The following is a 27,225-nucleotide window of genomic DNA, read 5'->3' on the forward strand; positions in this document are numbered from 1 at the left end:
TACCAGCATAACCAAGAGATACAGCACTATAATGACAATAACAATTGTAACAAATCCCTGCATCAGGGTGGTTCCTATTGATCCCAACCAGCCGGTCGCCCATCCCCACAGCAAGGAATCCGGCGTTTGTCGAGCCTTTGCTGCCTCTGTTTGGATGTGGTTAGCTCAATTGTGGATAGTCTCCGAGCTATCTGGGATGTAAGTGCAACACTCTCTTCCAATTATCGCACATGTGCCTCCCTTCTCGGCTAAGATAAAGTCTAGGGCCATCCTATTTTGTAAAACCATTGTGCGTATCGCCACGGTTTTGGCGCTTATGCCTTCCAGCGCTTCAACCGTATCATTGGCAACCTCTTTGAGTAGGGAGGCCAGGAGTTTTATTTCGTTTATTGCTCGGGCAACACCATAGGAGGGTGCTATGATAGCAAAGAATCGGGTGGTCTCAATTATATCACTTTTTGCCAAATGAGGGTGTTGTGTCAAAGACCTCAGATGGTGCATGTATGGGACCACGTAAGCCAGGTAGCAAGACCCAGTCCACTTCAGTGGTAGCCAGGGGTACACCTTATGGCCACAGACAAAGTATGTCCCATTATATGGGCTGTATCGTGTTACCACCTCAGGGGCCCATACGTCAGTCAGGTTGCTATCATCCGTAAGGTTCTGGAATATTATGCGACTATTATCAGCGTCATCAGTTACGTTAAAATACTCGGAGCCCTTACTACGCCCCATTGTTTGCCCTCCAGTCTGGTTTCTAATGAAACAAACCAACCCAAGTGGTTCCCCTATTCCTGAGGTATTAGTAAGAACCAGAAATTGGGGCTGACAATTTGTATTGTACTTGGGCTGGTACCATCCTGTGAAGGTTTTTAATGGGTGGCCTGCTTGTTCCCATTCTGCTGCACTTCCCTTCATACTAACTATATACCTTCCACCCACCGGTGGCTAGACTCCCTTCTCTTGTCTCATCCACGGAGGAGGCATTCTGGTTGATGTACCATTCTGCCACCTCCGACAGGTTGAGTGGTACGGGCCTCAGTGGAATACCTCCCTTAGCGTGAATTGGGACATATGCGTATACCCAGCAGCATGACAAATTTTTAGCTTTAGCATATGTATATGACATATACAAGAACGTGTTAACATATAATTCCCGTTTTCTCCGGAGGGCTGTACCTTTTCCCCATTGGCTAATGCCGAGGAAGCAAAACACAGATAAAGCGGACAGCACTTTCATTCTCATTGTTACTTATTACTCTACACTTTAACAATCTCCCAAACCCGCGCGCAACGTATTGATAGAAGATATGTCAGGGCCTTCCTGTCAATGGTAATAACGAGGTTTGTTAAGTGTTAGGGCTCATATTCTTTAAGCTGGGACCAATGTTTCCATTGTCCCTTTTCCTTAAAGTCCACACAAGCACAAGTATCACTGCTAAGCACGACCTCATAGGGTCTCATCCATTTTGGGGCGAAGCCCGATTTTCCCGGTATGATCTTGACCATTACCCTTGTCCCTGCCGGAGGTACTTCAGAGAGAGTGGTCAACTTAAGGTTATCATCTCTTTCCTTTTGGTCAGAACGAACTGGTTTCCTCATATCTGCCAATTGCTGACTCAATTCGATGAGGTAGGTTCGTATTCTATCTTACAATGGGCCCACCTCCGTTCCTCCCATGGCGATGCCCTCGGGCAGCAACATTGCCCGTCTGGTCATCAGTTCATATGGGGTAAATCCGGTAGTGCGATTGGGGGTCGCTCTTAACTTCATTAGGATTATAGGCAACATATCTACCCATGTTTGTCTGGTGTCCCGGATGGCCTTCCCCAAAGCCAATTTTAATGTTCTATTCATTCGTTCTATCATACCCGAGCTCTGAGGATGGAGAGAATGTGGAACCTTTGTCTGATTCCCAATAATTTACAGACCGTTTTCATTACCGATCCTGTAAAGTGTGTGCTCTGGTCCGAATCTATTTGCAATGGTACCCCCCATCGCGGAATTACCGCCTCGGCCAAGATTCGTGCCACGGTAGTTGCCATGCAGTTTCTCGTTGGAAAGGCTTCTACCCAACGGGTGAATTGGTCTATCACCACCAAGCAGTATTGTTTTCCCCGGGAAGCTGGGAGGGGCCCAGTGAAGTCTATCTGGACGTTTTCCCAAGGTCACCGCGAGCATGGCTGATGTGCCATCCGGACCTGTACCGGTTTTCCACTATTGTGCTGTGCGCATATAATACACCTATGGCAATATCGGCCGACGTACGGCCTCAACCCCGGCCACCACCAGTCTTTCATAATCGGAATTGCCATTGGGACTCGTGCGGTATGGCTCGCGCCATGGTGTAATTCCATTAAGATCTGCCTTATACAGGACGGGGCTGCTACTCTCCCGTCTTTCCTCCACACATGGTCCGCTTCCATTTTTGCTCCCTTCTGTGCCCATTCCCCTTTCTCGGCGGCGGGGATGTCAGCATGAAGCTGTACTATATTTATCCTTTCCTGTTCTACTCTTGCGGCCGCCACTTGTTCCACCCCTTCCGGCTCTAAGGCCGTCTGCGTGGCCTTGTCAGCCGCTTAGTTACCCTCCTGTTCTTTCAGCTTAACCTTTTGGTGTACCTTAATCTGTATAACTGCTGCCTGTGTCGGTTTACTTGAGGCTTCTAATAGATTCCTAACTCTTACTTGATGCTTAATGGGCTCTCCCCCCTGTGGTGATAAAGCCCCTGCGTCCCCATGCACTCATATAGTCATGCACTACCCCAAATGTGTACCAACTGTCCGTATAAATGTTTACGGTTTTTCCTTCTGCCAGCTTCAATGCTTCCGTGAGGGCCACCAATTCGGCTACCTGAGCCGACAGACTCCCATCTATTCGTCCCGATCTCTCAACGTCTAAGTGCTCGTTCACCACAGCCCACCCAGTCCGCGGGGCCCCATCTATATATTTACGTGACCCATCTACGTAGAAGCTGAGCTGCGGGTCCTCCAACGGTACATCCTTCAGCCTTCTCATGTTCACTTCCTCATCCACTTCCTCACATTCATGGGGACTACCTTCCCCCATCATCCCCTCTGCTGGGTTCTCCCCTGTGCCTCTGATTATCTTGACTGACTGATCGGGTAGTAACACTGCCTCCCACCTTGCCAGACGCATATTAGAGATGGACCTCAGCCTTCCAGTGTTTAACATTTCCACAATGGTATGTTTGGTACGTAGGATAAAATCTCCTGTCATTACCACTGGTTCACTGACTTTTACCGCCCATGCAGCACAGTCCAAGGCGGCTACACATCGCGATAGTCCCTCTTCTACTGGCGACATCTTAGTAGAGTAATATGCCACCGGCCTCTTTCTATCCCCATGATCTTGTGCCACTATTGCTGTGTAAAATCCTGCATGATTGTTGCAGAATATATGGAATGGCTTTCGCATATCTGGCAATCCCAGTCCGGGTGCTGTAATGAGGGCCCGTTTTAACTCCATATAGGCTTCCTGTTGTTTCGGGCCCCATTCCACCTCCGACGTGGCCGGAGGGGAGCCCCTCACTAATGCCTGTATAGGTTCGACTATTTCTGCAAAATTGGGAATAAAGCTCCGGCTGTAATTAAAAAGACCCAGGACCTTCCTCACCTCCCCCCCCACTTACGGAGACCGGACGAGGCATTCGTTCTATGGCACTCCGCCGGTCTCCGGGCATGGTTCGTTGTCCCTGCGACAACTGTTGTCCGAGGTACGTGACCTGGGCCAACCCTATCTGTGCTTTCTTTGGATTTTCCTTAAACCCGCCCTTCAGCAGTGCTTGCAATACCACGACCAGCGCAGCGGCGTGCCCCCTTTCATCCTCTGAAGCGATTAGGAGGTCGTCTACATATTGTAAAACCGTACTGTGGTACGGTCTCAGGTCTACTTTTTCTAATAACGCGTTTATGGCCCGGTGGAAGATGACTAGACTATTGTGAAATCCCTGTGGGAGTCTTGTCCAGGTATATTGCTTTGCCCAGACTGTGAAGGCGAATTTGTCCTGAGACGCCCGGTTGAGGGGGATAGACCAGAACCCATTTGCTATATCTAAAACCGTAAAAACCTTGTGAGTGGGGCTGAGCCGGTTAAATATTGTGGCCGGGTTGGCCACAATCGGGTGTACCTTCGAGGTGACCTTATTTAAGGCCGTGTAGTCGATCGTAAGGCGGTAAGACCCGTCTGGTTTAGACACTGGCCACACAGGGGAAGTAGTAGTGCTTTCAGCGTGTCTCACTATTCCTCTTTTCTCCAGCTCCTTAACTATCTCTTTAACCACCTGTTCTGCTTCCGTTTTAATGGGGTACTGTCTGTGGGCGGTATGGGCTGGTCCCTCGACTGTAATGGGCGGTATAACCACCTCTCCGGTATCTTGCTTGTCCTTAGCCCAAACTGCGGACAAGGTACTACATACCTCTCGATAGATTCCCTTAAACTTTGTCCAATCTTGTGCCAAAACTTGCGTACTTCCTACCTTGGCCGTATGGTGGGTATATTTGGTGAGATGTGTTCTGGCCCTATTTGCTTCCGGCCAGTGCAATTTAGACTGTCGGGCATCTATCAAGAGGTTAAGGTCCCTCATGAGGTCGAGCCCCATGATGGTACCCTCGTTATTCTTACACACATAGAACTGTGCGGGTCTCATTTTCCCATCTATTTCTACCGCCTGCACTGCGCTTTTGTACGCGTGGACTCGTTCTCCTCCTAAGCCCACTATCACTATTTTATCCTTGGTTAACGGGAGGGGTATGTTGGTAATAGAGACCGAGCATCCTGTGTCCACTAACATTTCACACTGTCGGTCCCCTATTAGTGCAGACACATATATTCGTTCATCTGACCCTCCTTCCCCGGGGGCCGCAGACCGTCAATAGCTGCTCCCTGACTTCTTGAGGTATTCCAGGTATTTGCGGTACTCGTCGCTCCCTATTTGTTGTTCGAGGGGCCGATGTTTTACTGGCCTCAGCCTGTCCCGCCCAACATTTCTCCGCTAGGTGTCCCATCCTTCCACAATTCTTGCAGACAGGTTTCGGGGCTTTACAGGCCTTTGCCATGTGCCTGGCCTTACCACAGTTAAAACAGGTTGGGGTCGGGTACCCTGCACCTGTCCCGCCGCGCCTCTCTCTTTTATAGTTGGGCCCCCATGTTCTCGCTTTGCCTCTTGGGCATCTACGTTACTAGCCCAGCGTACTACATCATCATCGTTGTCGGCGGCAACCACCCCCATTTTCAAAATCTTTTGGTGTTCGGATGATAATCCCTCCTTAAACATTTGGACAAAGGCTGGGTCATTTATTGTGGCATTTGGCTGTCCTGATGATTCCTCATAGGCGGCGAACAATCGTTCCCCGTATTCTGACACTCCCTCTCCCTTTATCTGTTTGTATGTCATAATTTTTCCCCAATTAGTGGGAGCTGCCCCGAGGGCGGTTTGGACAGAGGCCTTATAGACAGAAAAAGGTGCCCGTTGGGCAGCTCTGTCTGCCGCCAGGACAACATTCAAGGCCCAAGTCCTGTCCCAATAATTTGCATTAGCCTGGGCTCTCCACCGATCCTTCGGGCACTTGGCCCTGACCAGTTGATCGATGTCCCTAGGGTGCAAGTCATGTACATCCCAGGTCTCGTCAAGGGCCTTCCAAAATTCTTGTTATTACTCCTTGGTTTCAGAGACCCAAGGTCCTTCAGGATAGTTTGTTTCTCTAATGGCGTATACGCGGCATATTTCGCAGTTGGGTTTGCCGCAGTTCCCCCCCTTATCACTGGAGCTGCTTTTATTTCCGTGACGCCGCCACCTCCTTCTCCGTTCTGACCCTCCATTTCCGGAGGGGCCGACGCCACGGGATATATTGACGCATATGGGGGCGGTATTTCTCGTCCGGACATTTCTCCTGATGCGCATGACCTATTTGGTGTACTGGTTACATTTTCCAATTGTTTCTCTAATTCTCTGATTCTTTTTGTTTTATATCTATCGTTTTCTTCTGCTATTTCCAGTAACTGTATATATGCTTGGGCCAACATTATCCCTGCCTTTTTTGTTCTAGCTTTCTTCTGTTTTTCCCACCAGTCCCGTTGCTCCGGGAGCAGTTTGAACGGGTCCCACCCGTCTCTATTCATTTTCTCTCTCTCAGTCTTTATTTCCTCCATAACCATCTGGTCAAGGATCCTGACGGCCCCGAACTAAATGTAGAGTCCTTACCTGCTATCGTAGTACGTCTACTACCTCACTTATGTCCCAGTGGGTCCCGCTTATCCAGCTGGGACGCCTACTATAATCCATCGTCAGAGGTGCCTCACTTGTAAACCCACACTTTCCGGGTCTCTCAGCGGTGTCTCACTTGTAAACCCACACTTTCCGGGTCTCTCAGCGGTGTCTCACTTGCGACTAATACCTGGCATATCACGGACCTATTTTGGGTTAGGGTTATTTAACGTTTAGTCTTATGTAAATAAGAAACAATACAGTTACGGAACCGCGGGTCGCGACCTATAGAAGCTGTTTAAGTCACAAACCCACACCCTTAGTTCATTGGATCCGTCCAAGTGACCTACTCACCAGTCTCACGGTGTCAATTTATAGACGGTCAGAAATGTGACTCCTCGCCCGGTACTGCGGGCCTAGGTAGAGAGAGTCCTCAACACGGATCCTGCCAACTATGCCAAATTGTTAGTGAAATAACTTATTCACCGGAATACGGAGTGAGCTTTGCGAATCATAAACGGTTTATTAAACAGAGCGCTCTGGGAGAGACGCCATGGACTCCGCAGTCACAGCAGCCGACTTCTCGTTTAAGCAGAGCGGAACACAATCATTTATACATTGAAGTAAACAAGTATAGAAAATCTCATTATTGTACAGAAAATCTCATTGTTGAGAAGAAATCACCTGACCCATGAGTCATATAACTGCCACCGCCTTTGTCTGTCTACATGACGTCTGTATATGACTATACGGTTAAATGGTTTATGCTAGAGTGTGACTTCATCCCTAGTTGTGCAACTGGGGATTTTCCACCCCCTTGCTGCCAAGCTGCCACCCGTCCGATCTCCCAGCAAGCTCTATTTACTCTAACAGTTATGGAGAAAATAAGTGTTTTTTTAATAAGAGTTTCAGGAAGCTGGGAATAAAATTGGATGATGAAATGTAATATGGTATACAGAAGGCCCAACCTCCTAAGTCAACCCCCTCCTAAGCTCACAATAGGCCATCCTATACACTTCCTTTCTCCTTCATCGTCTGGTGTTGAAATATAGACATATTGCGCCCTCTCCCATCCTAAATTTCTTCCTTCCAAGGGCTTCAAATATGTGGAACACTTTAATTTACCTCAAGTTTTCCCTTTCTCTTGCAATCTATATACTTTTAAAGGACCAACTTGGCATTGCTCAATATCTATTCCCCAACTTATCTCATCTCTTTTCTTTTCAAATGTGGCAGCACCCTAAACTACGGACCTTGGCCATCACCTAGTTCAAGCTGAACATTCCCACAATTTTGTTGGTTAGGAAAAAATAAGTGCTTTTTTAATAAGAAGAGTTTCAGGAATCTGGGAATAAGGTTGGATGATGAAATGGAACATGGTATACAGAAGCCCAGTGCTCTTCGAGGGGTGTGGAGGTGTTATCTGAATAGGAGAGCAGCTCAGAGCTGAATAATAAAGATGCAAGAGTGGATAAATAATTTGGTTTAATTACTTCTGGCAGTCAAAAAGTGTTCAGACAGAACTTTCTCTCAAGAGGTTAGATGGTTGCATCTTAACAATCTCAGATAAGATTTTACCTAGTCCTTGGAATGAGTGGGCTGATGGGCCAAATGGTCTTTTCTTGAGGCATATTCTCTTAGCTCTTATTTTACACAGTTGATACTTTGAAAATATATTGGAAATAGGAAGATGCAACTTACAAGCCACCCATTCAATTGATTGGCACAGTAAATATATAATGCTCCATCTTTTAAAAAAAAAAATTGAAGGACCAATTAAAATTACAAGAGAGATAAAAACGATCTAAGTGAAAAATCAACAAACGCTGTCCTGACAGGAGAGTGAATGGCCAAGCGACTGTTTGAGTTCTTGTAAGTTGAGCAGTATGCAGAAGGCCAGCTGTTGTGGTAATTCTCTTCAGTTGTTCTATGCAGTTTATTCAAAGTCGCTAGTGGCGTGGCCTATTGCATTACCCAGTACAATTGACCAAAATTCTGAAATCTCAACACATTAATTCACAGCACAATATTTATATTGGCAGGAAATAATAGCAACATATCAGAGGGAGCAGCCACTTTTTTCTCATCCGCTCAGACTGTATTCTTCAATGCTCCAGGTTTCGAGCAGACACGTTCGCTGGTCTGGTAACATGGTTAGATTTGGTGGATATCCATTTGCATCAGAAATTTGGAGCAAATAAAAATTCTTCGCATCTGGGACCATAGAGAGCACAATAAAACTGTTCAGAATTGGTGACTGGGTCAAATGTAGAAAGAGCTCAATGAAGCCCTCAGGACCATTAAACAAACACACATTTTACACACGCGTGGTTAGAAAAGTTACAACGAAAATAAACAAAAAGCGAAGAAAATAGTAGACTACTAAAGAGAAAAACTCATATAAGGCAACTGATTGCAAAATCCTCTGGGACTGGATAGGATTAGTTTCAGAGACCTGTAGGAATGCAAACCTGTTGGAATATTTGACAGGTTTAATAAGGATTCAAGGGTGAAAAATGGATGAATCCATTGGGATTTATTATTGGAACTAATTATTAGCAGCTTTCTTCAAAAGTTGACTATATTCATGTACAGTAAACGTTGCAATATCCAGAGCTGTTAAATTAGTGCACTCAGTTCATTTGGATTTTAAAAATCGAAAATTTACAGTTTTACAATTGGCACGGATGAAAAAGGGAGTCTCACAGAGCTATTAAAGAAAAATGACTTTTGGACCCACATTTCATCCTTGGTTTGCTCCGAGTTACCTAGGAGCACAGCAATTGACCTGAGCTCCCCTAGGTTAGGAAGAAAATTCAAGCGGAGTTCCTGCTCTCGATTGCTATCCAGAGAGACTTGCTGTAATTTGTGCCTATTTAGTGAAATGTGCCAACAGTGATCCAAAGTCACAAACAATGGGGTGGATATTAATTGTTCATGCTGGGAAGCGAAGAAATTAAGGAGTCAGTGGAAAGGTAAATCTGGCCAACCCACCGCCACTTGTTTCCCACCCAGTGTGAACAGTTATTTATTTCATGATTTGGATCTGTATCTAACATGATATGACAATAAATTCACCAATCCAGCATTCCAGTGGGGAGCCGTGCTCGAATGAAGTGCTGTTCAGTGATTCCGTGCCACAATGTGCCATCCTATTTACAAATCGCATTTCCTCTGAATACAGCTCCCGACCAGGACAGCAGGATTGGGGAATTTACCCTACAGTTGTGCGCTGTGCTATATTTTTAAATGTCAGTTATTTTCTTACCAACAATCCCAACTTGCAATCTGGTAATGTGGTGAGGGTCTTTTGCAGTATCATGGTTGTCAGTGCAGCCCACAGTTGCGTCCCATTACAATCAAGGTCACGAATTGGCTTTGGATGCCACTGACTATGTACGTGTTTCGAATTCACTCCATAAGCAGATTTTATTGTGTGTCATTTGTATTCATTAGGTGCTTGTGTTCCAACTTCCCCCAACAGCTTTCATTGCTGAAATTTAACAGCATCATGTTTGGATGAAGTGCTTGTGAGGAGATCAGAACGTGGTAAAGTAATGTTGAGAAGCTGGACAGGTGATTGTGAAGAGATGGCCAGGCTTTGGCAAGGTTACTGAAGGGATGGCTGGAGTTGAGCAAGGTGACAATGAGGAGATGGTCAAGTTAGGATAAGGTGACGGAGAAGGCAGCCAGGTTCACGCAAGGTGACTATCGGAACAGATTTAGATGAGTTGGCTGAAGTGGCTAGGTTCACTCTGGTTACTCTGAGGAGGCAAGTCAAATTCATCAGAAAAGATTAATGGTTGGTTCACCGTACAGAAATCATAGCACATTAAGTCGATGAAGCAGGTGTAGATCTGTAGCAGGTGTAGATCTGTACCTGCTGATGTATAGATGTATAATATACTGCCACATTTTCTTCTTGTTGAAAATACAGAGAACAAAAGCAACTTTTGCCTCTCAACAACCAATTTCAAACTCAGGTTTGCAAGAGTTTGACATTCAGACATTCTGTGCACCACGGATATAAATAGTACAATTGCACAACAGTAAAATTAAAATTCAATGACTGGGTCAAACTAGAAAGAGACTTTCGGTTGGTCGCTTATCAACACTGTTGCTCCTTGCTTTTGTCGTCAACTTCATGTGTGAAATATCTAAATACCACAGCTGGCAGCTGATATCCTCAACAATTGAATTCGGGACCCTTAACACCCATCTCTGTACACCATATAACAGCTATCTCATTTTATCCTATATCCAACTATAACAAAAAGATGTTTTGGTTAAATTATTTGGAAACTATTTTTGAATATCAAGGTCACTCCTGCACTTTTGGCTTGAAAGGGCCTCTTATATCATGCCTGTTTCTGGCCGTGCCAATTCAACACAGATCAGTGGGCCAGCAGGGGTTGGGGTGGGGGGAAATCAAACCATTATGTTTCCAGGCACATGCACTTGTCAACTGAACCATAAGCAAAGCGCCTACTTTCGATTTATTGACAAATATTGAGATGGGTAAGAACAGGAAAAGCAAGGCCATTGAAATGCAGTGTTGAGGGAGTGCTGCACTGCTGGAGGTGCCGTTTTTCGAATGAGACGTTAAACCAAGGCCCCGCCTGCCCTCTCAAGTAGATGTAAAAGATCCCATGGCACTATTTTGAAGAAGAGCAGAGGAGTTATCCCCGATGTCCTGGCCAATATGTATCCCTCAATCAAATTAACAAAAACAGATTATCTGGTCATTACCACATTGCTGTTTGTGAGAGTTTGCTATGCGCAAGTTGGCTGCTGCATTTCCCACATTACAACAGTGACTACACTCCAAAAGTATTTCATTGGCTGTTAAGTGCTTTGAGACGTCCGGTGGTCATGAAAGGCGCTACATAAATGCAAGTCTTTCTTTCATTTTGCCCTATGAATATTGCAGTTCCGATGTTTACAACATTTATTTCCTCCCTCCCTCAGCTGTGTCCACTACTCTTGTGAAGCCACTGACTGTCAAGAGCTCAACCTCAAAAATGCAATGCTGAACTGCACTGGAACTGGGCGATACAATGGCGACCAATGCACCGTGCACTGCAAGCAAGGCTATGTGCTTCACCTGCGAAGAGACGAAGACACCTCCAAGCGTCAGGTCAGTTTACGCTCTTAATATTTTTTGAGATGTCCAACAACAAAGGATTTCTATATTCTGCTCAGCTATTTCACAAAGCTGTCAACACTTGACACTAGCTATGCTTTATCTTGTATTTCTTTTGAATATATTCAACATATCAAAGGAGTAACATTGGCAGTGGCAGCATTGGCATAGAGCACTAAAATAGACATAATTGTTTATGACTGCTGGAAATTGAGTAGAAGATTATAGCTCCAGGGTGTAAAAAATTGCTATAAATTATTTGATGTTGTGTCAAAGTTGTTGCTTGTTGGCTTACAATACATGTTTCAAACTTCACTGTTTGGTTTTGAGAGGGAAAGAGGAGATTGCCTGGGATTAGCCCAACCATTACACATACTAATGAGCACTGTCTCTTTCCTCTGCTGCTTCTCCAGTGATGCCATTCTAGTCCAGTCACTTATCTGGCACACATAGGCTCAGTTGCTTTTCCAAGAGAATTTCTGCCAGTATTACCTTCAGTGCACAATGCTTTCACAAAAATACTTCAGGTAGAAGAAAAATAGTTTAGACGTCACTATTTCTGAGAAATGGTGTAAAATGCCACAGATACATATTACATTAATACGTCTGATTGGGAGCCTGGGTGAATCAACTTGATAGGGTTTTTATGTAACAAGGCAGGATACTACTGTAAGATTACATTTCCCAACATCCCTTAGACAGGTTCACATTGGTAGCAATGATATAAAATCAACTGCAAACACCAAGATAAGAAGCTCCCAAAATTCAACAGTTATTGCACTTACACATCATTATCATCATAGGCAGTCCCTCGGAATCGAGGAAGACTTGCTTCCGCTCTAAAAATGAGTCCTTAGGTGGCGAATAGTCCAATATGAGAACCACAGTCCCTGTCACAGGTGGGTCAGATAGTCATTGAGGGAAAGGGTGGGTGGGTCTGGTTTGCCGCACGCTCCTTCTGCTGCCTGCGCTTGATTTCTGCATGCTCTCAGTGATGAGATTCGAGGTGCTCAACGCCCTCCCGGATGCACTTCCTCCATTTAGGGCGGTCTTTGGCCAGGGACTCACAGGTGTCAGTGGGGATGTTGCACTTTATCAGGGAGGCTTTGAGGGTGTCCTTGAACCTAACCAAGCACTTACACAACACTATATCGGCAGATAGGAGAGCACCCAACTTGCCCATAGAGAAAATTCACTCTTGGACAATCGCAGTATAAACTGAGTACTGCTACTTAAAGTTAATCCTTTAAGATCTTCTGACTTCATGGACTGGTTTTGATCGCCTGAAGAGATCAGAGAGGAATTTTACAGAGTATTTTTTCCCCCTTATTGGCCCTGTTTTTTTGGCTCTCCCAGGAGATTACCTGGCGGTGGTGTGAGGTGGTGGGGTGGGAGATAAGAAGTGTTTAGCCATGATGGTCCGGCCATCACGATGTGGGGCAGGCTTGATGGACCAGCCGGTCTTTTCATGCCCGTCAATGTTGTATGTTTGTATGCAAGAACCTTTTACATGAGACAGCTTGTTTCACAAATATAACTTAAATGCATACTGAGCTAGAATATTAGTTTTTTATATTTTACTCCTGGGTCCCTGTTCAAGTCAGCACACAGCTGCTTTAAGTTGGCATATTCCATAAAACTGAATGTGAATTGCCAAATGAAGGCAGCTGCAAGCTGACTAAACAAAACAAAACAGATTTGTGTTTTCAGTTGCTTTGCATTGTTCTTTGGGTCTGTATGGTTTACTAAAGCCCCAGTCCTTTTGCTGATATTCACAATATGCACAGGGCGGCAAAATGTTCCAAAAATCGACCACTGAAAATAGCATGTATCCATATCCTCGAAAAGTTGTTCATCACAGTTGGACTATCACAGACCCCGGAGGTCCTGGAACTGGTTTAAAAACTTGCTGGGTGTTTTGTTTTAATGAAATGTACACCTTAAGCAGGTCCTCCTCAATAAGTTTGATGCTATTTTGTAATATGTTTAAAACCAAAGAGCAGTGCAGCACAGAAAGAGGCCATTTGGCCCATTAAGTCTGCGCCATATTTAAAAGAAAAGAAACAAAAGTACGTATCATGGTTGGAGGAGGCAACACAATGGGTGTAACATTTCCGGTACATTTCATGAATCTGTCATAATTCATCACCTGCTCAGCTAGTTTACTGTCAGAGAAAATGGATTCTGTTTCCAATTCTTTGTTGCTCTGCTAAGGACACCAAACATTTATACACAGTTTACTCCAAGTTCTGAAACTGGTAATGTTGGAGAGCATTTTCCCATTTGTGGTCTTTGAAACTAGCATTATACTTTTTCGCTAGCATTCGTGAAAGGAGGAAGATATGTTTCACATACTTTGTGCATTCAACAGACCTAGATTGTAATGAGAATGGGAGATAGAGGCGGAAGTATTTTGGGAAAGCTTGTGAATTGAATATTAATTTCTTCGAAATAAATCACTGAAGCAACTATATTTTGGGGATTAAAGCTGAACATTATATACTGCTTTTCTTAAAGATTGAGGAGTAAATATAAATTCACACTAATTACGCACTGCTGATAATTTAAATGCATTGCCTAATATATTACTGAGCCTTATAGACCAGAAGGTCCTAGGTTCAATCACTGGTCTCTGCTGAATTAGCTGATCTTAGCCACAGCAGTGTTAGTGCGCTCTCGGCTAGGGAAGAAAGAGAAGAAAAATAATCAAGTAGGTTTTCTACTCCTGATCACGCTCCAGTGACCCCTGCCTCCCATTGCTCACTGTCTGGCCTCACACATGAACAGTGGCTACTTAGGTTGAGGCACCAGAGCGTTGCCATCAACCGTGGAACTATACCCAGCAAGGGGCATGAAAAGCATAGAAGAAAATTGAAAGATTGAAGTCCATTAAGGCAAAAAGCCCAAAACTGGAGCTGAATGCTGAGGCATTGATTGCAGAGAAAACCATCTTGGTTACTCTCAATTAAAGTTAATGTATTCAAAGGCTTTAAAACCCAAAGGAAAGAGAAAATATGAATTAGTGATTTCCAGAAGACATTAACATTCAGGGTCAACCAGTCATTTCAAGTCCAACTGCAGCTAATTAAGACAAATGTTTTGGTGCAAGCCTCAACTTCCCCACAGGGGGCTTTTTTGGAGTCTGAACTGAGCATGTGCAGGCTACGCGCGTGTGAATGTTGCCTTCACAATCCATTGGGCTTCTTTATTACAAAAACAGATTGAGCAAAGCACAGCGTTTAAAGGAAAAGTTTGCTGACTGATAACAGATCTGCTGCACAATAGCTTTCATAATACGGTTCTTGTATTTTGCAATCTTAATTTTTCATCAAGAAAATAAAAATGAGCCAGTCATAAACTGAACGAGGGTACTCTTGTGGTAAGACTATTGTTGCAGAAGGATCATTCAGATTCAGAAAAAACAAGCTTTCATTTTAAAATGAAGGAATCCATACGAGTTAAATCATGCCTCGTCTGCGGCAATTAGCATCAATTCTCATTCACAAAGGAAAATAAGTATAAGAAGATACTCAGAGCCAAAATAGTGGCCGTCTAGGAGTGGTAGTTCCACAGAGTTTGATACTCAAATCCATTGTGGTACAGAGCACCAAGATATGGAGCTTTGGCCATGATAACTCACTGGGCCGTGAAAGGGTACTTCATTACAGGGAAGGAGTTCCCTCCTGGTACTTACTGGCCAGGTTACCTGTCCATGCTTTCAGCTTAATGCCGTACAACAGGGTCTCCAGTCAGGTAGTTGTGCCATTCGTTTGCCGATGTGGATCAGCAAAGTGACAACCCGCTATTTCTAAAAATAAAACCGTCTCAAAACAGAGAGCCTTCAATTTGTAAAATATGTGCGCATTTCATTTATATTACTGTTCTGACGCACTTGTGAAAACTGTCAGAAAGGAATGACACATCTTTAAGTCATTAACTGTAAGGTTGCTTTTGTTGGCTGTGGCAGTAACAATATTTTTCTTAAACAGTAATTTTTTTCACAATTTAAACTATTTTACAAAGCAAAAAGTCTTAATTTAATCTGAGTACTTTAGTTTCTAGGTCGCTTTTTTTACACAATGTAGAGCTCTTAAGTAGGTTATTAGTTCTTAAAGGTGTACTGTCTTTACAGAAACATCTGTCAAACATTATCATTTCTAATAATACAATAGCATAAATCACATAAAACACAATCACATCACTTGCACATAATATCTTATAAACAAGACTGTCTCCTTCAAGTGCAACAACTGCAGTGTCTCTTTAAAGTTCGATTGGGTAAACTGTGGCGATTCGGATTTATTTGAAGTAAAACTAACAAGAAAATCTCAATTTTCATATTTTAGAATAATTTTAATAGGTGATAATTTTAATAGAAAATAAGTTAACGTGAACAAAATATGTATCCGAGATGCACTGAATACATTTAATCTTCACCTCACTGATATAAACTTCAATTCAATCCAGATCAATGGAATGAAATACTCTCTCTATTTGCTGACTTTAGGGGTTTTAAAATGAAAAGAGGTTGGGCAGTCTCAATCCAGTTCTCTGTGGATGCAAATTTACAGTGGAAGACTGCAGATATCCTGACACAAATTGTTAGTCAGAGATGCCAGAAGGACAGATGGTGGATATGGAAACATACTGTCCTGGTGCCTTGGAGTATGCATATTATTGGGGAAAAAGTAGAGACAGAGCTCAATACTGTTGCACTAAGTCCCAATCACCCATCACCCCTGAGCTCGCTGACCTATACTTTAAAAACTAATTAAACATTTGTTCATGGGATGTGGGCATCGCTGGCAAGACCAGTATTGATTGCTCATCACTAATTGCTCTTGAGAAGATGGTGGTGAGCCGTCTTCTTGAACCGCTGCTATCTGTGTGGTGAAGGTGCTCCCACAGTATTGTTAGGGAGGGAGTTCCAGGATTTTGACCCAACGACGATGGAGGAATGGCGATATACTTCCAAGTCAGGATGGTGTGTGACTTGGTGGGGAATATGGTGGTGTTCCCATGACTGGCTCTAGCGTTGCCAATCCTTTAAGATTGTCCTGGAGTCTCCAGGAATTAAAAATTAATCTCTAGAACACTGCTGTAAGCAACCCAGGAGAAAAATCATTGAGGCATTAAAAACATTATGTGCTTTTTTTTTCATTTTCTTTGAACATTTTAATTTATTAGTTAGAAAAAGGCTATTTAACTGACAGTGAAGAATCATCCAATCGGGTAACAAAGAGTCTCTTCACCTTCCAATGGCGGGAGGGTGGGGGCAGGGTGCTTGGAGGCAGGAGATCATATGAGGAAACCTCCAGGAATATGTCCAAACAGAGTTGGTAATCCTAACTGGCTCCTGGTCCAGCAACAAATTCTCATTCTCCTCTTCAAATCCCTTCATGGCCTATCCCCACCCTTTCTCTGTAACCTTCTCCACCCCTACAATCCTCCCGAGAAACATGGGTGCCTCCAATTCAGGCCTCTTATGGATTGCTGATTTCCATCGCCCCACCATTGGCGACCATGCCTTCAGTTGTCTCGTCCCTATGCTCTGGAATTCCCTCTCAAAACCTCTCTGCCTTTTTACCTCTCTCTCCTACCTTAAGACGCTCCTTAAAACCTATCTCGTCACCTGTCCTAATATCTCCTTATGTAAATCGTTGTCAAATTTTTTCTGATTACACTCCTGTGAAGAGCCTTGGCACATTTGACTACATTCAAGGTGATTTATAAATACAAGTTTTTGTTGTTAAAACTGACCTGGGATTGTCCCATGGCCACTGCATTGCAAAAGTGAATAAAATCAATTCACTGCGCTGATATCCTTTACTTTACAAAAAAAAACAGGAAAAAAAACCCTGTTAGCATTAGGTTGTGTATATTGTGTTGAGAAAAGCTTTATATTTATGACTTTAATTTTCAGGTCTGGCTGGCATAGTGTATTTTGAACCCTGATTATTCTATTGCAGTTCACTTTCCCTCGAGAGTTAATTTGTGGGATAGATATCATCACTGCTATCAAATTTCTCCTGTCATTAAGAAAACCACAGTCTGCCATAGTGGCAAATCTGTTTCCAGAATAAATAACCAAAAACTAGGTAAATACCAGCAACTGAGAAAGAAACACTTTTATGTGGCCTTTCTAATATCCAAATAATTGCTAAGGTCTGGCAGTTCCAAGGAATGTTCTCCACAACAATAAACAGTGAGTTTTGGACAACTGGACATGACCAGGCACTCGAAAAGGGAACTTATTATCAAGCAACGTAATAGTGTTAAGAAAAAAAGAGAACTCTCTTAGCCTTGTTCACAAATTAAATAGATTTTGATAAGGAAGGCAAACAATTTACCGACTTGAAGTGCGTTTCCAAAAACGCAGCGGCATCATTGCATCACTGGCATTCTGTGAAATGTACATTGCATTCGTTTGTGCTCATGAGGAAGGTTTGCATTTTAAAAAGTGATATTGGTCAACGCTAAGAGTGGTCTGAATGATGAATGTAGCTTACCATATGCACAATAGGGAGTAAGCACAAGATGTCGATCTCACCAAGGGGATTCTACATTACAGAGATAGGAAGCTTGAAAATATCATACCTATTCTCAAAGCTTTGAATTCATATCTGCAAATATGTGTAATATTCACTGGAAGCTTTTGTTCAAGTGTTCAGTTTTGACTTTGAGAGATAGTGTAAAACAGGTGCTAACAATTTGGCAGCCCGTTTTACATCTCTCCCGATTTTAAGTTGGGAGAGGTGTAAAATAGACTGCGAGTTTGCTATTGCCTGTGTTACACTTCCACACAAAGTCAACATTATCCCCATTGAGTTTGAGGCAAGGAAGGAGTCGGCATCTTTCACAACAGCAGTGATTGATGCTCTTTATGTAGTAACAGAGATTAAGGATGTAGCTATGTAGTGTGTTCCATTTGCTATTAATACCTGCTCACAGTGATATATCAGACTCAAGTTATACTGCCAAGTCCATGTCACTCTAGGAAAGTGCCAAATGTTGGCTAAATTGTAAACCTACTTTGGCATAGACCATCATCATCATAGGCAGTCCCTCGAAATTGAGGAAGACTTGCTTCCATTTAAAAGTGAGTTAGTACTCAGGTGACTGTACAGTCCAATACGGGAATTACAGTCACTGTCACAGGTGGGATAGACAGGATTGAAGGAAAAGGTGAGTGGGGAGTCTGGTTTGCCACACGCTCCTTCCGCTTTCTGCGCTTGATTTCTGCATGCTCTCGGTGACAAGACTCGAGGTGCTCAGCGCCCTTCTGGATGCTCTTCCTCAACTTAGGGCAGTCTTTGGCCAGGGATTCCCAGGTGCCGGTGGGGATGTTGAGGTTTATCAAGGAGGTTATGAGGGTATCCTTGAAACGTTTCTTCTGCCCACATGGGGATCGCTTACAGTGTAGGGGTTCTGAGTAGAGCGCTTGCTTTGGGAGTCTCGTGTTGGACATGCGGACGATATGGTCCGCCCAATGGAGCTGGTAGAGTGTGGTCAGTGCTTCGATTCTGGGGATGTTGGCCTGAGTAAGAACACTGAAGTTGGTGCGTCTATCCTCCCAGTGGATTTGCAGGATCTTGCGGAGACAGCGCAGGTGGTACTTCTCCAGTGCTTTGAGGTGTCTCCTGTATATGGTCCACGTCTCTGAGCCATATAGGAGGGCGGGTATCATTACTGCCCTGTCGACCATAAGATTGGTGCCAGATTTGAGGTCCCGGTCCCGGATGCTCTTCCTCCACTTAGGGCGGTCTTAAGCCAGGGATTCCCAGGTGCGGGTGGGGATGTTGTACTTTATCAAGGATAGAGTATCGGCAGAGACTCAATGCAGTCGGATTTTTGCTAACGTGAAAAAGATTAAACATGAAGTTTAAAAGGTTCCAACATATTGCCTGGGGGCTTTTTAAACTTTACTTTACATTGGTTGGATTAATAAAGTTGCAGCCAGCGCAAAGCCAAAGTGATCTCTCATTATTTTCCACACTATTGAAACACCATTGTTGCAGTGACCCTGTATTCAAGTTATATCATACAGTCTGAGTCAACATGGAGCTGAAACTGCTTTGCGTCAATGCAGATTTGTATTATAACGAGCCATAGCAACAATCCATGAAGAGATTTATAAGTTGCTGCCAGACCATTTCACACCGGTGGCCTCCATTTCATAACATCCTGATGGCATGCTAATGACCTTTAGCATGACAGTGTCAGTTTCTGGTAATATAAAATTGCCTATGCTTTCTTTTCAAACCATTTTAATATTTTCTCTACCTTGCCCACCCCTTTTCTCAGTTCTGACATTGATAAGGAACCTTTCCTGGAAACTGGGTGGTGCATTGAGGTATACAATGACCTTTCACCTCTGGTACTTTGGTTCAAATCCAGCCCAGACTGATGCGATGAAAGTCTTTTTTGTCTGCTGGCAGTAAGGGTCCTGCGTGAAATGAATCTGTTCAGTCTCAATCCATTTCCTCGCGGGCTTGGGTCTACAGCACAAAACTCTTTCAACGCCAATTGGCAGTCTCACTCAGAGGGGCCACGGGATGGCTGGAGCAAGAAATCGCACACTGGTGGAGTAGGGATGCTTTTCTGAAGTTGGGGCTGAGGCAGATTGTTGGTGTGTCGAGGGAACTTTACACTGCCTCTGAATATATGAAAGCAACAACCATTTCATTGTCTGAGCGGACGACCAGCAGACAAGTTACTCGTGATCCATTGCCAGTATCACTCTGCGGGCATATGTGGTATTGGCATGCAAAGAGAAAAGGTAATACAGCATATCAAGCCCACTCCTTCTACTGACAACATGCAATCCACATTATTGTGGGCCCTACCTTATCCATTTAATCTCCGGAAACTCATAGAGTCTGACAGCACAGAATGAGGCCATTCGGCCCATTGTGCCTGTGCTGACTCTTTGAAAGAGCTATCTAATTAGTCTCATTCCCCTGCGCTTTCCCCATAAGAACATAAGAAATAGGAGCTGGAGTAGCCCATTTTGACCTTCGGGCCTGCTCTTCCATTCAACAAGATCACGGCTGATCTTCTCTCGCAGGTCGGGGGAACACGAGAGAACAGCTCCGCAGGTCGGGCTATAAAAGAGCTGGAGCGGCAGGCCCTGGAACATCGTGGCCCCTCGACCTGTGAGAGAACAGCTCCGCAGGTCGGGCTATAAAAGGGCTGGAGCGGCATACCACTTCAACCTCCAGTGTGAGCTGCTCCAAGTGTGCAACGATTTTGAGATGGGCGACTGGGTGGCGTCATCAAAACCCTGATCGCCGTTTTGGAGTGTGGGCAGGAACATCGGCAGGGCCCAGGTACAGAGGAGTGGGAAGGTTGGGGCAGATCAGCGGCGAGATACGGTGAATGTTTATGGCGGAGGAGCGGCGAGAGATTGTGGTGGAGGTGCGCCAGATGAGGGTACGGGGCCCAGAAGAGCCGAGGGCCCAGGGGCAGCACGGGCCTGCCCACACTGCGATATGTGTGTGCGCTAGGTCCGTGCAGCAGAGCAGGTCTCCAGTCATCTTGTTAATCCTTGCCACTGGAGCAAAACCTAGCTCCATCAAGCTGGCGTGCAACGGCCACCACATGTTAAAAAAATCCACGCACAGGCATCTTCCACCCCCTCAATTGGAGTTCAGGATTGGAACATCAGGTCCTTCATCGAAACACCTGTGAACCCATGGAAGCAAGTCATCCTCGTTTGAGGGACCGCCTATGATGATGATGACTAATCTTCTACCTCAACTCCACCTTCCCGCACTATCCCCATATCCCTTAATTCCCGTCAATCCCCCAAAATGATCGACCTCTGTCTTGAATATACTCAACGATTGAGCATCCACAGCCCTCGGGTAGAGAATTCAAAAGATTTACAACCCTTTGAATGAATCAGTTTCTCCTCATCTGAGTCCTAAATGGTTGATCCCTTATTCTGAGACTATGTCCCAACCAGGAGAACATTTTCTCAGCATAACCCTGTCAAGCCGCTTAAGAATTTTATATGTTTCACTTAGATCACCTCTCATTCTTCTAAACTCTAGGGAATATAAGTCTAGTCTACTCAATCTCTCCTCGTAGGACAATCGCCTCATCCCAGGAACCAGTCTAGTGAACCTTTGTTGCACTCCCTCTAAGGCAAGGCTGTCTTTCCTTAGGTAAGGAGATCAGAGCTGTACATGGTACTCCATGTCTGGCCACCCCAATGCCCTGTATAATTGTAGTAAGACTTATTTACTCTTATACTCTAATCCCTTTGTAACCGAAGCTAACATACCATTTGCTTTGCTGTACCTGCAATTTTTATACTGTTCAAAGTATATGTACAATTCCCTTTTGAAAGTTTCTATTGAACCTGCTTCCATCACCCATTAAGTCAATGCATTCCAGTTTGTTACAAATCGTTGCATGAAAAAAAAATTCTCCTCATCTCCCTTCTCGTTCTGGTTCGGTACCGATTTCCCCTGATCTCCAAAAACAGCTGCAGGGGAAAAGTTACGGTACTTTAAAGAGGAAACTCCTGTCTTCAGTTATGTCACTCTGACGTCGAGTTCAATGGAAACTAAAACCGAGACAGAGAAGATTTCCTGACACAAAAGCAAAATACTGCGGATGCTGGAATCTGAAATAAAAACAGAACATGCGAGAAATAGTCAGCAGGTCAGGCAGCATCTGTGGAGAGAGAAACAAGGTTAACGTTTCAGGTCGGTGACCCTTCATCAGAACTGGAAATAGAGATGTAATAGGTTTTTAAGCAAGTGTAGGCGCAGGGAAAGGAGGGAGGGAAGAACAAAAGGGAAGGTCTGTGATAGGGTGGAAGGCAGAAGAGATTAAGAGACAAAAGGGATGATGGTGCAAGGTAAAAGGAGATGGTAATGGCACAAGTTTCAGATCAGCCATGATCTTATTGAATGGCGGAGCAGGCTTGAGGGGCTAGATGGCCTACTCCTGTTCCTAATTCTTATGTTCTTATAAGTTAAGAAACAAAAGCTGAGTCTAGATAGGGTGTAAATGGAGATAGCAGAATCATCAACAGCTGCCCTCGGAAAGAGATAAAAAACAGAAAAAAAAAATAAGGGCAGAGGTTATGGTTTGAAATTGGTGAACTTGAACCAGAAGGCTGTAAAGTGCCAAAACAAAAGATGAGGTGCTGTTCCTCGAGCTTACGTTGAGCTTCATTGGAACAGTGTAAGAGGCTGAGGACGGAGAGATCAGAGTGGGAGTGGAGCAGAGAATTAAAGTGACAGGCGACCGGAAACTCGGGGTCATGTTTACGGACTGAATGGAGGTGTTCTGCAAAGTGGTCACCCCATCTGCGTTTGGTCTCCCCAAGGTAGAGGAGACCACATCATGAGCAGCGAATACAGTATACTAAAGGTTGGTACATGCTTGGAATTAAGCCACATACAGTTTGACTGTTGCTCTGCGCTGAGGAAGCTGCTTTCAGCCAGGGTGGTGATAGTGTTAGTAGTTACAATTAGCTTCACCTCTCTGGACGAGAGATGGTGGTGGGGGGAAGTGGCGGGGGCGGGGGGTGGGGAGAGGGGGGGGGGGAAAGAGGGGAAATAGGTCTGCTGATCAACAATCCAGTGATTCCTGCTGGATAATGTGCATGGATATAGGGTGAAAAAATTTTATGGGATCAGCTACAATACAGCTCCATAGTCAAGCAAGCCTGCTGGCCCACGCCATCTAGACTTTCATATGAAGAAACATCCTATTTGGGTTAGGTGCTAAGGGCTGTTGGTATCTGCGAAATAATGAGCTAGAACCTGCGGCCGGAGTACGCCTCTGACACGCAAAACATTTCCACACCGACCTCCATGTGTCCAGGCTGCGGAGAGTCCCAGCCTCAGGCCTCCAGGCGAACGTCTGCGTAAAGGCCCACAGATCCCAGGGATCACGTGGGCCCGATCCTCCAATCAAAAAGGAGGACTCCATTGCAGTCTTTTCTGAACGGTATTCCCTAATGACATGCAATGGAATCCCCAAATAATTAAACAATTTGTACAATTGTGAATGTCAATTTTATTCATAAGTCCCTTCATTACACCAAATACAATAAAAATTAAATTGTTTTAAAAATAATCTTAAACATCTTATATTTGCATAAACTAATTTAAAGTGTTTGTGCATCATTTTTTAATTTTTAAATGTTTAATTTAAGATTTTATAATAAACCTTACGCTGATGAAAGCAGCCCTCTGCCTTTTTTTTTAACCAGCCGTAAGAGTTTTGTGGGCATTGCTGGGCAGTTGTTGGGCAAATAGTCTAACTCTGCGCCAGCGATAGTGATTTTACTTTCGGTTCGTATGATCTTGACAGATCGCAAGTTCCGGGTTTTGCGCAGGTGGAAACCCAGAAGTTGCGTGGCCTTTCAGATGGATTACGACGATGTACGCTGAATGTACACCGTCAAAGACACTGCAATTTTAGGGCATTATCCCAGCAAGAGTCAGCATCTTCAGGTGAAGAGAAAAAAAAACTGATAAAGAAAGAGAGATATCTTCAAAATTCAATGATCTTAATTCATACTCTAATGAGGTGCTTACCACATCTATTAAAATGCATTTAGGAATCTGCCAGATTATATAAACTACACATTTTAAAAACAGGAGCAAGCAAGTTAACACAGTCCTCCGCTGTTTTTGTGTGGAATAGTAATCCCCGACTGTTATTCCAATGTTTTATTGAAACTGTCCATGTTTTTGCTCCTGTAACTTATCAGCAATAATTACAATCAACCGTTCCTCGGCATGAAAAATGTCTCAATTTACAATAGACTCTCTGCTCACATAACGGTTCGGAAATATTCTTGGAAATGCTATTTATGTAGCACGTATGGAAATTATGGAATGAATTAGAAAGGAAAATAACTTGCATTTGTCTGCAATTAGTTATTTAATTAAAACAAAACATTTTGTCATGGTCTGCGTTACACAGAAGGGTAATTACATTAGTTTTAGATTGAAAACATGATTGTTCTATCTGGAGAGCATTGGTTTGGTTAGTGTGTGTTACAGGGCTGCAGCATGAAGAGGGGTTCGTCTGAATCCCGAGACTACAGTTTAGCCTGGAGTCCCCTCAAGTGTTATGTTATGTTGCATAATGTGTTTATTATGTAATGATGTGTGTATCGTTCCAGTATCTTAAATGTAATGTAAGTACTATGCCACACCACAGAGGGCGCTGCAGTGGGAAACCCTGGTAGTACCTGTAACAAGGACTATATAAGGCTGACCACCACACCTGGGAGGCACTCTGGAGCTGAACAATAAAGGACGAAGGTCACAGCAGTTAGACTTACACCAGACCGTGTGGAGTCAGTGATTTGTGTGCTACATACACCACATTGGCAACGAGGAAGCAGACGAACTCCACGCAACCATGGCTACTCTGGGCTCGCTAAAGGATTTTACCGTGGGCAATGATTGGGAGGCCTTTACGGAAAAGCTCGAGTACTACTTCACAGCAAAGGACCTGACGGAGGACACATACGCACTGAGAGAGAAGCGTAAGGCGATATTGCTCTCCAGTTGTGGAGATGAGGCTTACTGTCTCGTCAGGGATTTGCTGGCACTTGGGAGCACCAGGGACAAGTCATACGAGGAGCTGACTGAACTCATTCGTGACCAGTTGAAACCGAAGGAGAGCATCCTCACGGCCAGATACAAATTTTACCATCACTGCAGAACCGAGGGCCAGGATGTCACCAAATATGCTGCGGACCTCAGGAGACTCGCGGCGCCGTGTGATTTTGGGGCACACCTTGACGAGGCTTTGCGGGACGTTTTCGTTATGGGGATTGGCCACGAGGGCCTCCTTCACAAGCTGCTAGCCACAGAACCCACAGTCACTCTGACAAAAGCCATCACCATCAGCTGGGCATATATGACCTCGACTTGCAGCATCAAGCAAATAATCCACACAGTCTCGAACCCGGCAGGCACTGTCCACAGGATAGCGCCCACCACGGACAAAACTGCAGAACGTGGCTCTGCCCGGGGCAGAGAGCACGGACCTCGGGATCCTGGAGCTCAGAGTCCGCCGAGGGGGGCCAATCAAGCAGCACCATGCTGGCGCTGTGGAGGAAGCCATGGGGCTCACCGGTGCAGGTTTGCGGAATACACGTGCAATACCTGCCATGTTAAAGGCCACCTTCAGCGTATGTGTAAAAGAAATCAGACTCACCGTGTGGCTGAGGAGATGGGGGATGATCCACTGTTCCGCCGAGGAGCTGGTAGCGTCGGGCGGCGGCAGCAGCTGGAGGTCGGCGGCCCTGGCAGCCGCAGGGGAGGCCGCTACGGAGGCCGCGGGGGAGGCGGCAAGTGCGGCCGCTGGAGAGGCCACGACGGCCGCAGGAGAGGCGGCAAGTCAGGTGGCAGCGGAGTGGAGCGGAGGCTGCGACGGCGGAGGGCATTCGGAGCGGCGGAGAAGAAGATGGCGGCGGCATCGTGTCGGAGCTGCAGAGCATCAAAGATGGCGGCGCCCAAGGAGAAGCCTCATGGAATCCTCCTGCATCAAAGATGGCGCCTTAAAGAGGAATTGCACCCGGGAGTCTTAAAAGGGCCTTACAAAGAGGTGGTCCCCACAAAGGACTTCTGTTAGGCAGAGCGAGTCTAAAATGAGCAATGTTAATGTGAGATAGTGAATTTATAATAAGAATTACTTTTTTAATGCTGAATGGCCAATGTATTTGTGTAAAATAATGGATGAAGTACAATTAATGATAACGGCTAACAAGGAAATCAAGGATCCGCTACCAGTCAATAACCAGTTAATGTACCAGATAATATGTACTATACTAACGCACTGTCTATGCCCACCTGCCTTCCGTTGGACAAGTGTGATGTTATGTAATGATGTGTGTATCGTTGTCCTGCGTCCTGGTGGGGGGGGGAAGGTGATGTTATGTAATGATATGTGTTATCGTCCCAGTATCTTAAATGTAATGTAAGTACTATGCCACACCACAGAGGGCGCTGCGGTGGGAAACCCTGGTAGTACCTGTAACAAGGACTATATAAGGCTGACCACCACACCTGGGAGGCACTCTGGAGCTGAACAATAAAGGACGAAGGTCACAGCAGTTAGACTTACACCAGACCGTGTGGAGTCAGTGATTTGTGTGCTGCATAGACCATAGTGTTCATGTTAGTTGAGTGTTTGCGTGCAAGAGAGTTCTCTGGGGTCGGTAGACGCAGCTCATAAATACTGTATTGTAAAGTAGAAAAACAGACTTTGACAAACAGATTACAGGTACAAATCATTAGAACATGTTAAAGTTTTGTTGGGTTGGAAACAGGCCCTCAATCTCTCCCCTCCCCCACTCATCTCCCCACTCTGACAAAGAGAGCTCCATCTTATGAGCTGTTACGATGTTTTAACGCATGCCGCAGTTATGGGAGTCTGTCGTTGGTTGGTTTTGGGGAGGTGACTGGAGGTGAGATCATCACTGCCAGCTGCCAGAATTTTAAAAGGGCAGGGACAATAGCAGCTAAAGACTGCAGCCTTTGGACATGCAGTATCGAATGACAGGAAATGGCATTTTCATTTGTGGCTGCAACATTGGGAAATGACACGACTCCTGTGTATAACTCGAACTGAAAAATGTAGTTCGAACCATTCAGTGAATGATATGGTTCAAAAAGCTGTAGACAGTCAGCAGTGCAGTAGTACTCCGCAATTCCGTGTGTCACACAGTAGTGGGATATGGATGCTGCAACAACAACTTACATTTATATAGCACCTTTAACCTAGTAAAACATCCCAAAGTGCTTTACAGGAGTGTCCTCAGACAAGATTTGACACAGAGCCACATAATGGCCTAGGAATCCCAGCCTTC

The 27,225-nt window shown here is 44.7% G+C and overlaps 1 protein-coding gene across 3 annotated transcripts in view; it reads left to right on the plus strand.

Annotated features, from left to right (window-relative positions):
* The window catches only part of LOC139232515 (pappalysin-1-like), a 322,505-nt gene that overhangs the window by 166,737 nt on the left and 128,543 nt on the right, over nt 1–27,225 (plus strand). For all 3 annotated transcript variants that reach the window (XM_070862846.1, XM_070862848.1, XM_070862849.1), the window contains exon 14: nt 11,195–11,363. In XM_070862846.1, coding sequence (XP_070718947.1) covers nt 11,195–11,363 — 169 coding nt within the window. The remainder of the gene's footprint in view (nt 1–11,194; nt 11,364–27,225) is intronic.

The sequence above is a fragment of the Pristiophorus japonicus genome, chromosome 20, assembly GCF_044704955.1.
Source record: "Pristiophorus japonicus isolate sPriJap1 chromosome 20, sPriJap1.hap1, whole genome shotgun sequence".
NCBI lineage: Eukaryota > Metazoa > Chordata > Chondrichthyes > Pristiophoridae > Pristiophorus > Pristiophorus japonicus.